This window comes from Eulemur rufifrons, chromosome 7, assembly GCF_041146395.1.
Source record: "Eulemur rufifrons isolate Redbay chromosome 7, OSU_ERuf_1, whole genome shotgun sequence".
Classification (NCBI taxonomy): Eukaryota; Metazoa; Chordata; class Mammalia; order Primates; family Lemuridae; genus Eulemur; species Eulemur rufifrons.
In genome coordinates, this window is record NC_090989.1 from 284,368,940 (window position 1) to 284,384,165 (window position 15,226).

The window sequence follows — 15,226 nt, forward strand, 5'->3', positions numbered from 1 at the left end:
TCGCCCCCCAGGAGTGCACACTGAAGGTCCAGGACGGGAAGTTCAAGCTGCAAGACCTGCTCGTGGTGCCCATGCAGAGGGTGCTCAAGTACCACCTCCTCCTGAAGGTGAGGCTCCCGCAAGGCCCCGGCATGGCCGTCCCTGCCGGCATCACGCGCAGCCTCCTGGGCATGGGCCACGGCCCCCAGACAGATCAAGCTGAATGTAAACAAATCACATAAGTTTGTACTTAGCTTATAGTCACGCTGAACACACGTGATCGTTACCACAGTAAATACAGGAAAATGATGAGGAAGGTCAGTAACTGGTCCGAGAGACTGAAAAAGACAGAAAAGCATCCTCAGACCAGGAGTCAGAGAGCTGCTGTGGTTGGTCAGTGAACCAAGTCTCTGAGCTTCCTGGTAGCCACGTGGAGATGGAAATAGGAAGGCCTTCAGGAGAGACAGGCCTGGGAGGGAGACCCTTGTTTCTGTGAGGCTCTTGGTGACTCATTGTGACCTGCCAGCGCAGTGCCCTGCGGGGGCTGCCGTAGATTCCCTTCCCACGGTACGCCCCCCGCCCCCATTATCCACAAGATTTTGGAGCGCCCTGCTAAGTGGGGTGTCCGCTGTGTAGGGGGTCAGCATTTTCTGGCTTTTGGAGTTGGGCAGCTGAACGAGCACCGGGGCCGTGGGTGGGGTGGCTTGGTCCTGAGCACCACCTTGCTCTGTGCACACACACCAGGCGGGGGCGAGGGCAGGGGCCGGGATCCCCTCGGGGTCACACCGACGCCCCTCTCACCCTGCTAGGAACTTCTGAGCCATTCTACTGACCGGCCCGAGAGGCAACAGCTCAAAGAAGCGCTGGAAGCCATGCAGGTGGGTGGGTAAACTGAGGCAGGGAGTGGCCAGGGCAGCGTGGGGCCAACCACACCACGCCTGCCTACTTGGACTCGAATGGGGATCCTTAACGAGCCGCGGTTGTGACCTAGACCTTTCCCTGGATGGCAGGCGTCAGGGCAGACGACGGGTGAGCCGTGGGAGGCAGAGGGGGAGGGTGCAGGGACTGCAGGCCGGGTGCTCCCCGGCGTCTCCCCCCAGCCTCCCCTGGCCAGCGAGGACTCCCGGGAGCCTCCTCCCCCTGCTTCCCCAGCCCTCCGGGTGCCCAGCCCTGAGGCTCTGCTTCTGAAGTGGCCCCCCACCCCAGCCCTCGCTCTGCCGCCTGCCCGAGCCTCTTTTGCTCCTATCTCAGGGCCAGTCTCGCCTCCCCCAGTGTCGGCAAGCTCAGCTCATGTCACTCCCTGCTCAGGAAACTTCCGTGACTCCCGCTGCCCCGACCAGGCACGGGCTTCTCGCCCTGGCACTCGAGGCCTTCCACGGGCACTTGCTCCTGACCTTTCAGCGTGTTTGCCCCAAGTGCCCGGTTCCAGGCAGGCTTGGACTCCGGGCTCCGGAATGTGCCGTACGCTTGACCACCGCTGGGTGTTCGCTCAGGCCGCCCTTCCTCCCGCGCGTCCTCAGCCTTTGCCATGAGCACAGCACTTCCCCGCCAGGATGTCCCCCACTCCCTGGGCCCTGGACCCCGGGACTCTGACCCCAGACCCCTGGGCAGACTTGTTCATGCCACCCCTCCCCAGCCACTGTGCTGGTCCTGGTCACTTGTGTCCCCAGGCCGGGCACAGTGCCCAGTGCGTGGGAGGATGACGTCTACCAGCTCCTCCGCAGGGCTGCTGCCCTGACCTGTGCCCCCCAGCAGCTTCCTGGGCTCTGGGCCTTCGTCCCCTCCCCAAGTACCCTTTTAAGGGGCTCCTTCCTGGTGAGGGAGGGGCTGTAATCTGTCTCCACCTGCAGCTGCCACTGGGCCCCGGGGTGGGGAGTAGGACCCGCCGCTCGGCCGTCTGTGTGGGGATGTCTCTGAGCCGGCCTCGTGGTCTAGGAGCAATTCGCCCCAATCCCGTGCCCTTGTGCGTGATGTCAGAGACCTCTGATCCCTTGCCGCTTGGGTCCCCTGGCAGCACCTGGGGGAGAGCCCCAGGGGAGCAATGCCTCCTGCTGTGACAGGCTGACCGGGGACTTTCTCAGCTCAGGCTGTGCTGCCCCGAATCCACCTGTCCCCGCCACACCCGCCTGGCCTGTCTGCCGGCCTGTCTGCCGTGAGCCCCACGGCGCGTGAGCCAGCGAGGATCCGGGGCTGCGAGACGGCGACAGCAGGTGCGGTGGGCTGTGGCCGGAGCCCGAGCGTGGCCTGTGTTCCGCACACCCAGTGCTGGGGTTCTCGCCAGCAGGGCGGCTCGGGGGCCCTGGAGAGTGTAGCCGCCGGTGCCCCACAAAGAACCCGGCCCGCCCTGCGCGTCCTGAGAGCCCCTGGACCACAGCGAGAGACTCGAGGGCTGGGGATTGCCAGTCTCCCCACCCGCTCCCAGCATGCCGTGGGAGCTGTCACTGTAGTTGAGCTTGATTTCCCCTGGGGACTGAGAGCTCACTCCTCGGAAGGCAGTGCCTCGGGTGGCCGCTCTGCCTCTCTGGACCCGAGATTTGTCCCCGTGGAAGTTGCAGTGACAGGTCTGAGCTCCGTAGACTGATTCTAGTCCTGCGTGTGTGTCAGAGCAGGTGTTCCTCTCGCCCGCTGGCCCGTTCTGCAGCGTCCACTCGCCCTGCCCCACGCCAGGGGTGCTGCGACCAGAGTGGCTGGACTGGCCATGGTTTCTGCCTCAGGAGCTCAGATGCTGTCCCTGCCATCGGGCTCTTTGTCTCTGGGAACCTGTTTCTCCTTTTAAAGGCAAATGGACGAGAAGCAGCTCCCTTCCCTCAGGGAGGCTCCGTCCTGCCGGGAGTGGAGGCTGGGGGTGCGGACAGTGAGGTCTCCCGGGGCCAGGAACGGGGGTGTCCTCCTGCCCACCCTGGGCCCGAGGGCAGCTGCGGATGGAGACAGTGCGGCCCCTCCCCCACCGGGACGGGATTTCCGCCCTGCAGCCCCGTGGGCCGGGTGGCCGCCTGCGGGGCCCTGGTGCCTTGCCCGCCTTGCCCGGACGCTGCGCACTTTCCCAAGTGGGTGCTGCTCTCTGGCGGCCGGCGGGGAGGTTGCAGCCAGGCGGATGGGCGCCAGAGGGGAACCCCCAGACCTGAGCAGAGGGACTTGCTGAGCCCTCGCTCCGCCCAGGCCCCGAGGGGAGGTGGTGCTCGGTGGGGCCCCGGGGGCTTCCCAAGAGTGGAGACGTGGGTCAGTCCCATCTAGTCGGCTCTTCGTGGCCTGATGTGGCTTCTCTTCTGACCAAGAGGAGGGGCGTGTCAGGGCAGAATGAAGCCGCCCTGGCTGGGAGTGTGGGCCTGGGCCTTGTCCCCAAGGTGAGCAGCTTTGGGACGGTGTGTTCCCTCCCTGCCCCGGGTCTCTCGTCTGTTGGGAGAGGGTCACCTTGTCTCCAGGCAGCCCATCAGGACGTGGGGGCTGGGGCTGAGCCCCTCACACCGCCAGCGCCGCTGACCCGGTTCTATTGTTTCAGGACTTGGCCATGTACATCAACGAAGTTAAACGGGACAAGGAGACCTTAAAGAAAATCAGCGAATTTCAGAGTTCTATAGAAAACTTGGTGAGTGCAACCGACCCTTCGGGCCAGGGCAGGGTGACCAGAACGGCGTGTCTGTGATATCACAGTCCCAACTTCCACCGTGTCCACGGCCAGAGGGTGGTGCCAGCGGCTTCCAGATCCCATCTGGGGCGTGTGGTGGTCACTCTTCTTCACCCGTGTCGGCCAACCCCGGTGCCGGTGTGCGGAGGACGGCCCTCTGCCAAGGGACAGGGACGGGGGATGGTGTTGACCACCCGGCCCCTGAACGGAGACGCCTCGGGTCCAGGAGGAGAGCCGCGGCTCCCGGCGTCCACGGGCTGCAGCCCACCCTCACCTTGCGCCTGCAGGAGGCGGTGCAGGGGTTGGGTCCCAGGGAGGGTGGGGCCTGCGGTCACCCCGCACCTCGGATGTGATCAGGCTGGCGATGCCTCAGGGGACCCTGTCCCCAGCCTGCTCCGTCGGAGGCCGTCACGTCCTACTTGGGGAGAGGGGGTGCATCGCGGGATGCACACGCTGCGCGGGCCGTGCCAGCCAGTGCCGGCTCCTCCGGGATCGGCTGGTTGTCAACCCGTGTTTCTCCACCTCACGCTCTGGACGTCTGGGCCGGACCGTTCTTGGTCGTGGGACCCATCTGTGCACTATGGACGCCGCACGGCTCCCTGGCCTCACCCGCAGGTGCCCGTTGCACCCACCCCCACCGATTGGTGACAACCAGCTGTGTCTGCAGACGCTGCGGGATGTCCCCTGGGTGCACAGCCACCCTGGTTGGGAACCACTGGCTTTTTTGCCAGCATCTTCCCTGCGGTGAGTTTCGCAGGCCCGGCAGCTTTGGCAGAGGAAGGCCCCAGATGCCTTGGCCAGCTGTGGGGCCCGGGGCCCGAAGAACCCAGAGAGAACTCCCTGCGCACACGGAAAATGTCCACAATGTCCCGTCAGTGAAAGCAAGACGAGAAGTCACCGAACGGCATTATGTTTCTGCCCCTTTTTCTTCGTTTTAGAAAGAAAGAAAAACGTCTGAGTGTGGAGGCTGAGGACGACTGTGCCCGCGCCGTTGGTGCCGGGAGGGCCCCGGTGTGCCTCCTGCTCCACACGTGGCATTTCTGAACGCTGCGCAGTGGGTGGGCTTTGCTTCTGGAACACGAGGAAAGCAGTTGGTTTTGTTTTTCACGTTTTCACACACGAGGGATGCATGTTCATTCAATAACCAGAATAAGACAGCAGCTGTCAGCAGGGGTGGGGCAGTCCGTGAGCCAGGCCCTGGCGCTGCCTCCAAACCCCCCCGCGGGCGAGGTGGCGCTCTCGCCTCCGCACCTTAGAGGTGAGGAACGGAGGGGCCAGCGGGTGCGCACTCCGCCGCGTGTGACACCAGAGCCACCCTTGGGCACCACCCTCAGCGAGACCGTTCCTCAGCCCTGTTTACGTTCAGGAGTGTGTCCCTCCACCTCACGTCTGCATAGACGCTTCCCTTGGGGAGCGTGTCAAGGGGAAGCTCTGCCTGCGTCCGGAGGTCTGGAGAGCAGCAGAGATACAACCAAGTACAAGAGGAAGCAGGATCTCAGCACTCAGCAGCGGAGTGGGCTGACTCGAAGCCTCTCCCTGTGGAAGGCCGACCGCCGCAGGCCCCCGCCCGCCCTCCGGGATAAGCGCCGTTGTTCTCTCTCGCTCGGTGCGCGGGGCTGGCCGTCTGGCTCTTCCTGCCAGGTCCTGTTCCGGCTCCACGCAGCAGTGGCCTGTGGATGCGACCGAGACGTCGGTCTCTGCGTTCCCAGAGCTGAAGGGCGTCCTCCGCAGGCTGGCCAGGGAGGGGTCCGAGGCGCCAGGGCCCGTCCCTCCTGCAGCTGCTGTACCCCTTGTCTAAGCACCAGCCGGGACCACTGGGTTCCTTTCCCTTTCTGTCCCTCTGGTTCCCGTGGAGAAGACCGCAGCGGGCGTGTGCACGCCTGCCCTTGCTCCGTGCTGGAGGACGAGGGCCGCTCCGGCAGGCCGTGCTGATGCCTCTCGCTGTCTTTTCCAGCAAGTGAAACTGGAGGAATACGGAAGGCCAAAGATCGACGGGGAGCTCAAAGTCCGGTCCATAGTCAACCACACCAAGCAAGACAGGTGAGCTGAGCGGGGATCAGTGGCTGCGGGGCCGGGGCCGGTAGCAGTCTGGCTCTGCATCCCGGAAGCCCCGCTCCTAAGTGGTTCTGGAAACAGCGCCTTCCTGGGGAAGGAGCGGCCTGCCTGGTGGCTTTGTGTCGTTCAGTTTTAATCGCTTCCTCCCTTTCTTTGAGAGCGTCAGGGAGCTGCGTCAGGAGCGGCTGCCACGGGGTGGGGCTGCCCTGCCTGTGACGGGCGCTGGGCTGGGGGCGGCCAAGAGCAGGGCCGGCCCTGCGATCTCTCCGCCAAGACAGACCCAGAGTGGCCGGCCAAGCTCTGTGCGCGTCTGCGGGGAGTGCGTGGGCAGGTGACCTGGAGGCTGGGACACGCCGCACGATCCGTGCTTGCTCCGTGTGTTCCACGTGCACCCACGTGTGCGAGGGCTGGGGCCACGGCAGTTACAGGTCCTGCCCTCTCAGGGGCCCCACGTCTGGGGGGGACGTGGAGATGTGACCTGGCTGTGACCCTCAGGGCCAGCGCTGTGAGGACGGCCTGTGTCCGGGAGACGCCCCTTTGAAGGGCTGCGGACCAGCCGCAGTCGCAGGGGTGGGGGCCGGGAGGGCTTCCTGGCGGAGCGACACAGACTGACGGAAGTTAGCGGGTGGGCCAGGCAGGGCTGGCCCTCAGGAGCGGGCGGCCTGCGCGGAGGCCCCCAGGCTGGGCCGGTCGCGGGGCGGCAGGTGCTCGCCGGCTGTCCTGCGCTGGTGAGCTGACGGCCCTGGTCGCACCGTCTGGCCAGGTACCTGTTCCTGTTTGACAAGGTGGTCATCATCTGCAAACGGAGGGGCTACAGCTACGAGCTGAAGGATATCATCGAGCTGCTCTTCCACAAGATGACGGACGACCCCATGAACAACAAGGACATCAAGAAGGTGGGCCCTGCAGACTCGCAGGCCAGGCGCGGCTGGGGTGGCCTTGGGGACAGGCGCTGGGTCCCAGACCAGGTGAAACGAGTTGACGTGCCCTGACCGAGGGCGGGGGCGGGCAGAAGGCCTCCCCAAGCATCGCCTTGTCACTGTGACTGCTGCTCGTGCCGGCCGCGTGTGCCGGGCCCAGCACTCCCCAGGGGGTGGGCGCCATCAGGATCCTGGCTCCCCCATGGAGAGACTGAGGCAGAGGGGAGAGGCCCTGCATAAGGCCTGTAGTGAGAGTGGGCCCTTTGACCTTGACCAGCCTGATTCCAGCCCATGCTGTCCCTTGTAGCCAGGTGCCTTTCTCTCCCCTCTCCACCTCTGCCCTGTTTGGAAGACGGCTGTGGGTGGGCCTGGCTGTGGCCTGTCAAAAGCTCTGATGTGCAGACCTGGGCCCGTAGCTGTGGGGGTGGGGCCATGAGTGCAGGGGGTGGGGCTGTGGCTGCAGGGGGCGGGCCCATAGCTATAGGGGCGGGATCATAGCTGAAGGGATGGGGCTCATGGCTATAGGGGGTGGGGCCATGATGCAGGGGTGGGGCTATGGCTACAGGGAGCAGGCCCTATAGCTGTAGGGGTGTGGCCGTGGCTGCAGGGGTGCGCTACCTCCCTCTCTCATTCAGTCTTGCTCAGTGGAGGCTCTTGCAGGGCGCTGAGCAGCTCCTGTGTGGCCCTGGCTGGGTGTGGGGCCCAGGAGCCCACACGCTGAAACTCCAGGCCCGGCCTTCGGAGCGTGCAGGACCCGGGGAGCTGTCGGGTCCTGATGTCCAAAACAAGTAACAGGGCACAAGAGGCGGCGGCCTGAGGACGTGGCCTTCTGGGTCCCAGCCTCCAACACCTGCCCCTCCAGGGGAGGAAAGCCCTTTCCTGGGCGCCCCACATGACAGGGCCGGCGTCCCGTGGGGCCAGGCCTCTCGCTGACCTCGTCTCCCCTTCCTCCCTTCCTCATGCCTCCCAGGCGCATGGGAAAATGGTAAGCACCGTGCCAGGCCCCGTCGCCCGGCCTGACCTTGCCGCCCGACGCGGAGCCATGGGCCAGTTTTCTCTCCTCTTCCTCCCCTAGGTTCTTTCTTTTCTTTCTTCAAAACGGCTCTAGGTCACTCTCCGCGGTCTCTTAGTTATGAAATGATGTGTATCCGTGGTTAAAAATTTGCCGGTTACCAAAAGTGAGAAACGAAGCCCCATGTACCTACCCCCAGTCCCTGGAGGTCAAGGGGCAGAAGTTGCCCAAGAGCCTGTTGGGGTTCCTTGACCTCTCCAGCCCCGTCAGCCTCTTTGCTTTTCTGTGTTCTTTCTGTCCTCCTGCCCCTGCCTTCCCCCCTTCCCCTCTCCACTCCTCCTCCACTCCTCCCTCCTCCCACCTCCTCCCTCCCACCTCCTCCCTCCCTCTCCCCCTCCATCTTTTCTAACCCAGTGGGCTCAGACTTTCCAAACCCTCTCTGGCCCCTGAGAGCCTCTCCCTGAGACAGGGCCAGGCCTGCTGTGGCCGGGGAAGCAGGCAGGGGAGGGCAGCTGCAGGCAGGGTGACGGGGCACCTGCCCAGGGCCATCCGCTGCCTGCTTGTTCTGTTGTTTACTTCAGAGGAGTGTCTGTAGCTTCATGTTTAGGAAATGAAAGTGGTGAGGACTGTGGCAGGGCCCTGGGCAAGTTCTGCAGCACACGCTTCCTAGGGACCTGCGCCCTCTTACACACGCATGTACGTTTGCACACAGCGGAGCATCCTTGCACACAGACATTGGAAGGAATGCAGATAACCCCGTGTACGTGCATGTGCCCATGTGACAGCATGTGGACACACACAGGCACATGCATGGCACACATGGAACACCTGCACACGCAGGATCAAACACAAGTGTAAGCAGGCACGAGAGTGGTGTGCACACTCAGACACAGTCATGGGTACACTGCATAGTCGGCATGCAGGCATAAGTACATACATGCACACAGCATGCATGTACCAGTGCACATACTCACACACGGGAGAGGGTGTGAGCACACAGGCACACGTGTGCATGCACGTGAGAACGTGTTTACACAGGCAAGGCACCCGTGCATGTGTGCGTATGCACATGCACACGTGTGTGCTTACACAGCACAGGGAAGCACACACGTGTGCACATGCCAATGTGCCCAAAGCCGTCCCAGTTGCCAGTGTGTCCCTGTCCCCCTACAGTGGTCCTATGGCTTCTACTTGATTCACCTTCAAGGAAAGCAAGGCTTCCAGTTTTTCTGCAAGACGGAGGACATGAAGAGGAAGTGGATGGAGCAGTTCGAGATGGCCATGTGAGTGCTGGGACGCAGGCCCCTGCCCAACCCAGAAGTGCGGTGTGAGGAGTTGGAAGCCCAGCTGGATTTGGTCTGTTGACCCTCTTGGAGCAGGGTGGTGGGAGGCAGAGTTGGAACGCCAGAGGCGGAGAGGGGCTCCAGCCCACCTGCCGGCATCCGAGCTGCCTTACAGTCTGCCTGGAGCCAGAGGGCCCCCATCTGCCACAGCCGTCCCAGGTGGGCCCCGTCCCTGGCTGGAATGGGCTTGGGTGTCTTGGAGGCTGAGCCCCGCACACCTGACCAGCAGAGCAGTGACCGGCCAGGGGTGGCCATGATACCAGAGGACTCCTGTGACCCTGATCTTCAGGGCCTTACAGGCTGGTGGCACGTCACCTGTTTTTTTCTTTTCTTTCTTTTTTTTTTTTTGAGACAGAGTCTCACTCTGTTACCCGGACTAGAGTGCCGTGGCGTGAGCCTAGCTCACAGCAACCTCAAACTCCTGGGATCAAGCAATCCTCCTGCCTCAGCCTCCCAAGTAGCTGGGACTACAGGCATGCGCCACCATGCCCGGCTAATTTTTTCTATGTATATTTTTAGTTCTCCACTTAATTTCTTTATATTTTTTAGTAGAGACGGGGTCTTGCTCTTGCTCAGGCTGGTCTCAAACTCCTGACCTTGAGCGATCCTCCCGCCTCGGCCTCCCAGAGTGCTAGAATTATAGGCGTGAGCCACCGCGCTCGACCTCATCACCTGTTTTTGAAAGCCACAGAACTGGTTTTCCATGAAATCTAGGATGCAATCTAGTCCCATATGAGACAGAGAAAGGAGCCGGTGGGCTCCCTGGGCACATCAGGCCCGGAGGCCAGAGCAGCCGGCACAGTCGCCTGCGCCTGGGCGCTGCAGGCAGGTGGGCCGGAGGCCTCTGGCGGGTGCGCTCCCTGCCTGGCGCTTCCTCCTGGCAGAAGGGGGTGTGGGGAGGGCCCTGCTGCGGCGTCGTGGGGAGGGTCAGACGGGATCCTCTGGACGCAGCTGGGGTGGGGCCTGGCACCCGGTCGGTGGCGGCCAGCTGGTCTGTTCCTAGGCTGCGTGGGCAGCACCGGGCCCCTCAGTTTCTTGCTCCCCAACATTCCATTGTGGAAGTTGAGAGGATGTCGTGGGGAACACCCACCGCCTCACCGCAGGCCCGTCAGCATCTCGCGCTGTTGCTGGTCTGTGTCGCTGTGTGGGCTCTCGGCCTCGGCTGTCTGACAGTGCGTCCGTGTCAGAGAGAGCCGCAGACGTCGGAGTTGCCGCCCGTACCCAGGAGGCCTGTCAGAAACTAGAGCCCAGTATCTGTTTAGCATTTGAACTTTTGAGCTTACGTACGATGAAGTGCACAAACCTTAGGTATACAATCGCTGAGTTCCGACAAACGCCTGCGCCTGCCCACGCCCAGCCCTATCAAGGCGTTAAGCCGTTACCCTCACCAGAAGGTTCTCTCGTGCCCACACGGCTTAATGTTAAGGCTTCCACCCTGGCCCTCCTGCCTGCAGGGAGTCCGGGCCCGGAGTCTACTGGGTGTCGGGGACAGAGCCAGGCTCGGCGTCCAGGTCCCAACTGCACAGCCGGGTTCCGAGTCTGGCTGGTTCCTGGGGTGGTGACCGCGTCCGTGGGGCTCAGGAATCTGGCAAACGCAGCTCCTGCTCTCCCTGCCCGGCCAGGTCAAACATCAAGCCAGACAAGGCCAACGCCAACCACCACAGCTTCCAGATGTACACGTTTGACAAGACCACCAACTGCAAAGCCTGCAAAATGTTCCTCAGGTGAGGGACTCCCCTGCAGCTCAGCGCCGCATCCGTCCCAGGTCCTCGTCCCTCTGGCCCCACTCTGGGCCCCATGGGAGGCCCCAAGGGGATGGGGGGTGTCCCTCAAGCGTCAGGCCCAGCAGGGCCCTTGGGGTTTCAGATCTAGCCAGGAGGCGATTGTCCCTGAGTTGCCAGGGACGCCGTGTGCAGTGGGGGAAAGCCCTGCAGGGCAGACAGCCAGGTGGGCCTAGGGGTGGGGACAGGGGCCCTGACCTGGGCTGAAGAGCAGGATGCAGCCTCACCTGACCCTCCCTGTGCAGGGGCACCTTCTACCAGGGTTACCTGTGCACCAGGTGCGGCGTCGGGGCACACAAGGAGTGCCTGGAGGTGATGCCTCCCTGCAAGATCAGTGAGTACCTGCCCTGTGTCCCTGGCCTGCCGCGCAGCCTGCCTCTCCGTCCCCGTGTCCACTGAGCTGCAGCCTCTGTGTCCCCGTGTCCACTGGATGTGTGTGTCGGCACAGAACAGCCTACACCTGTGTGTTAGGTGACGTTAGGTCACGTCTGCCACATGTGCTGGCCGCTGTAGCTCTTGCTTTGTCTGGCGGTGGGGTGGCAGCCCGCTCGGCAGGTGGCTGGGCGGAAAGAGTCTGTGGGGCGTTTGCCTTCAGTCTGACCAGCAGAGGGGCCCCGAGTCCGTGGGCGTGTGGGCGCCTGTGTGTCTAAGGCAAGGACAGGATAGGTGACGTGCAACACACCTCCCCGGCACCTGCCCCGGCAGGCATCACTAATCGATTGTGGACATCTGCCCTGTGAGCCCCGTGTGCCACCTGGGGATGGACGCAGCTGCTGCCCCCAAACCGCTGGCCCGGGCAGGGGCAACTGTTTGCCATCTCGGGGCTGCCACCCCCTCTGAGCTCTCCTGGGGGCCCCTAAATCTGGAGCTCAGAATGTGCTGTCAGAAGTCGTTGAGACTCACAGCCATGAGCCCAGGTCTGCATGTCTGTAATCGCGTGCCCAAGTAACCGCCACTCCCATCGGCCTGAGTGACAGCTGCCAGGAGACCCGCTGTCACGGCTCCCCGCTCACGCCCGCCTCACTTCCTTTCCAGGTTCTCCAGCAGACCTGGTAAGTCCCCCAAACTGTCCCTCCCTCTGCCCCACCCCTTGCCCCCCACAGCCGTGTCCCCGGAGCCAGAAAGCTCAGTCCTTCAGTTGTCACCACCCACGCGCTGGTTTGGATGTGCCACTCGGGTCTCGAGAGGCCTGTTTTCCTTCCTGGACATCCTGGGCCCTGGTGGTGTCTTCCTGTCCCAGCTGCCCCCTGAATCCTGCTTGCGGCTGTGGGTGCAGCTCTGGGCATGTGCCAGCCCCCCGCCCCAAAGCCCCCGTGTGGCTCCGAGCCCCTTTGGCTGACGTGGGGATGAAGTCACTGAATTCACTTACAGGGACTTTATGTCTCCCCAAGCTGCAGGGTCCAAATGAACCAGCATTTAAGGGGCACTTACCAGGCCCCGCGTGGGGCGCAGAGATGCCTCTGGAGGAGGGAGACCCAGACAGAGCTGCAAGCCCCAAGCTCGGGGGTAGTCAGGGCAGGCTTCCTGGAGAAGAGGGAGGCCGTGCGTCCTCCTGGGAGGGGAGCTGCGCAGAGGTGGAGGGTGCGCCTGAGGATACTGGGCGGGGGGGGGGGTGTTGTGCAGGAAGCAGAGCCCCCCCAGCTCCCTGCCTCGACCTCTAGCTGGGCGTGTGCCAGGGCAGGGAGGGCCGGAGGTCAGGGAGCAGCCATCCCTCATCACCGTGCTCTGTCCTTGTCCTCACAGGACGCCTCTGGAGCGGGACCAGGTGAGTGCTGGACTTGGCCCCCTGCTGTGTCCACGTCAGCGGTCCCCTGGGAGCTGGGCCTGGGCTTGGCCTGGTGCTGCCGGCTCTGCTCCGCCGTCCATGCTCCGCTCCTGGCTCCCAGAGCCTGTCCTGCCTCGAGGCCCCTCCCTCCTGCCTCTCCCGCGCCCGTGGCCACCTCCCTGAGAGTGTGTGGGACAGCTGTGCAGGGCTGTGGGGACAGGGCCCCGCCTGCAGGCGGTCAGGGTCCTTCACCCCAGGGAGAGGCACCTGGCTGTGGCCCAGAGCCCCTGAGCAGAGCAGGTGTCGCCGTCATTGGGCCATTTCCTCCCCTTGCGTTGGGCTGCTCGGTGGGGACGCGGCTGCTCAGTTCTGAGAATGGAAAGCGCCGTGGTCTGGAAAACCTTCAGTGCAGCCTGGGCAGGGTGGATGAAACCCAGCCTTCGCCAAGAGGAAGCAAAACCCACTGCTGGCGGGAGTCGGGCTTGGGGTGACTCGGTTCTTTGAGAGCCTCCGGGCAGGGTGGGGGCGGAGCCAGGGCCCACCCGAGAACGGCTGCAGATTCTCTGGGGGCTCGGCCAGGACCCCCGCTGCAGGCCTGAGTGGTCTTTGACCAGCCGTGTGGTATTCGGCAAGTCACTGGCCGCCCGGCCCCATCAGCCCATCTCTGACACGTGGGGTCCCCCGTCCCCTGCTCCGCGGGTCCCAGGCTGGACAGGTGTTTGGAAGATGGCACATGATATGCCGTCTGGAAATAAGCTGCTATGACCACAGTGACACCCTGAATCTGTTTATCGAATAAACTTACTTATGACATTTGTCAAAAAGACACAGGCACCTTATGGGAGGGATTTAGGGAGGGATGATTCGGGCTTGGCTGTGCGGGGCAGGGGGGGGGGTGTCTCTCACTAAAGAGCTCTCCCAGACGGAGACCGAGGTTGGTGATGGGTGGGCTGCCGGCTGGACAAAGTCACTGAGTGAGCTCCCCCCACCCCGCCGTGTCCCTGCAGGTCCCAAGATGGTGGCCGTGCAGAATTACCATGGCAACCCGGCTCCTCCTGGGAAGCCTGTGTTGACCTTCCAGACGGGGGACGTGATCGAGCTGCTGAGAGGAGACCCCGAGTCCCAGTGGTGGGAGGTGGGTCCTGCGCCCTGGCCCGGGAGGGTGGGGGCTGCTCTCCCTGTCCCCGGGCAGGGGCAGGTGGGGGTGAGGAGGAGGAGGGGCTCAGTGAGGCCTTCGCTGCCTGCGCCCTGCACCGAGGCATGGGTGGGGCTCGCCTAGCCCGGCGTCCTTGGGGACCCTGCTCTTGCGTGGCAGGCAGGGCAGTGTCCCTTCACAGGAGAGGCACCTCCTGCTGGCGCCAAGGCCCTTCCCCATCGCCTTGTCCACAGCCTCGGCTGTGTCCCATGGGCCCTCCCCAGGCTCTGCTCCGGCCGCGTCACGCCCACCCTCCCCCCTCTCGGTTCAGGCAGCCTCATGCACTGTCACTGCCTCCCCCAGGGGCCGCGTCTGGGGGAGGGAGACAGATGTGGGCGCAGATGACATCGACCTGGTGCAGTTTGCAGGTCTGAGCCGGGAGTTCAGTGCTCTGTTCACGAGGCCCACAAACTCGGAGCCCTTTGCCATGGTGGACCTGCCCCCTCGCACCCGCCACCCATGGGCACCTCTGCCCAGCCCCGGGGCCCGCTGGCCAGCACGGTGCCCTGGGGGCTCGGGGGCACCTGACCAGCCGGGCTCCCTCCCGGGGGCTGACGTTGGAGCTGAATGTTGCCCAGTGTCACTCGCTGCCGTGGTTACCCGTACATGTTCAGTCATGAGTGTGTTGCACCACACGCACGCACGTGAGCACACACACACACACACACACACACGCCATTGGAGATTCGGCGGGGGAGGGGGCTGTGCCGTGCAGTCTCTGCCTGCCCTGCCCCCCCCAGGTGAGAGCATCGCCACCCGGTACTGTGCTGATGGGCCAGGCCTCAGTGTTCTCATCTATAGAGGGGGCCACCCCATCGCCACCTCCCTGCCCAGAGCAGTGACCAGGTCAGCTGAAGGGACAGCAGGGCCGAGATGCGTCGGCCGTAACCGCTGTGTCAGCAACGGGGTTGGTGAAAGCACCTCAGATGGCCCCACTCCTACGTCCAGCCCCGGCCACTTTCCTGACGTCCCCGTCCTCTTCCAGGGCCGGCTGGTGCAAACCAGGAAGTCTGGGTACTTCCCCAGCTCATCTGTGAAGCCCTGCCCTGTGGATGGACGGGTGAGTCCTTTCCCATGGAAGCTTCCGGAACGATGCTGGCCCGGGCACTGTCTCCTCACTTGGGTGGCCTGGCTCGTTCAGGACGTCCGTGCTGGGTTTAGGCTGCTGTGAGCTGCCTCTCGGAGCTGGAGCTTAGGGCGGGGGCCGAGGGCCGGATGCGCCCCCTGTTCAAAGGGCTCAGCCTCCCGGGGGTCCCGTTCCTTTGTGGTTTAAACGTGGGCATCTGCCGAGCTGCAGTGGCTGCCTTTCCCCACACTCGGGGACGCTCTGAGTCTCCCCAGACTGTGGCACGGCCGTAGCGGGGGCAGACCTCCCCCAGCGTCAGGATTCCAGGCTGGACCTGACGATGTTTAGGCAAAAGGCCACTGTGTGGCGTTTCTTTCACTGGAGGAGTGTGAGAAAGTCCCGGCTCTGTCACAGGAGCGGCAAGCGGTCAGCCTTGAGCAAACTGCGTCACACCCCCACCTGCCACACACCCCAGACAATTTGGC

General features: G+C 63.8%; 1 protein-coding gene across 3 annotated transcripts in view; it reads left to right on the forward strand.

Annotated features, from left to right (window-relative positions):
• The window catches only part of VAV2 (vav guanine nucleotide exchange factor 2), a 150,471-nt gene that overhangs the window by 123,710 nt on the left and 11,535 nt on the right, over positions 1 to 15,226 (forward strand). For 2 of the 3 annotated variants that reach the window (XM_069477063.1, XM_069477065.1), the window contains exons 10-21: positions 12 to 107; positions 789 to 857; positions 3,479 to 3,565; positions 5,559 to 5,644; positions 6,423 to 6,555; positions 8,765 to 8,874; positions 10,557 to 10,658; positions 10,961 to 11,049; positions 11,751 to 11,767; positions 12,459 to 12,480; positions 13,488 to 13,615; positions 14,661 to 14,735. In XM_069477063.1, coding sequence (XP_069333164.1) covers positions 12 to 107; positions 789 to 857; positions 3,479 to 3,565; positions 5,559 to 5,644; positions 6,423 to 6,555; positions 8,765 to 8,874; positions 10,557 to 10,658; positions 10,961 to 11,049; positions 11,751 to 11,767; positions 12,459 to 12,480; positions 13,488 to 13,615; positions 14,661 to 14,735 — 1,014 coding nt within the window. Of the gene's footprint in view, positions 1 to 11; positions 108 to 788; positions 858 to 3,478; positions 3,566 to 5,558; positions 5,645 to 6,422; positions 6,556 to 7,549; positions 7,565 to 8,764; positions 8,875 to 10,556; positions 10,659 to 10,960; positions 11,050 to 11,750; positions 11,768 to 12,458; positions 12,481 to 13,487; positions 13,616 to 14,660; positions 14,736 to 15,226 lie in introns of all 3 variants that reach the window. The other variant, XM_069477064.1, reaches the window with a different exon arrangement.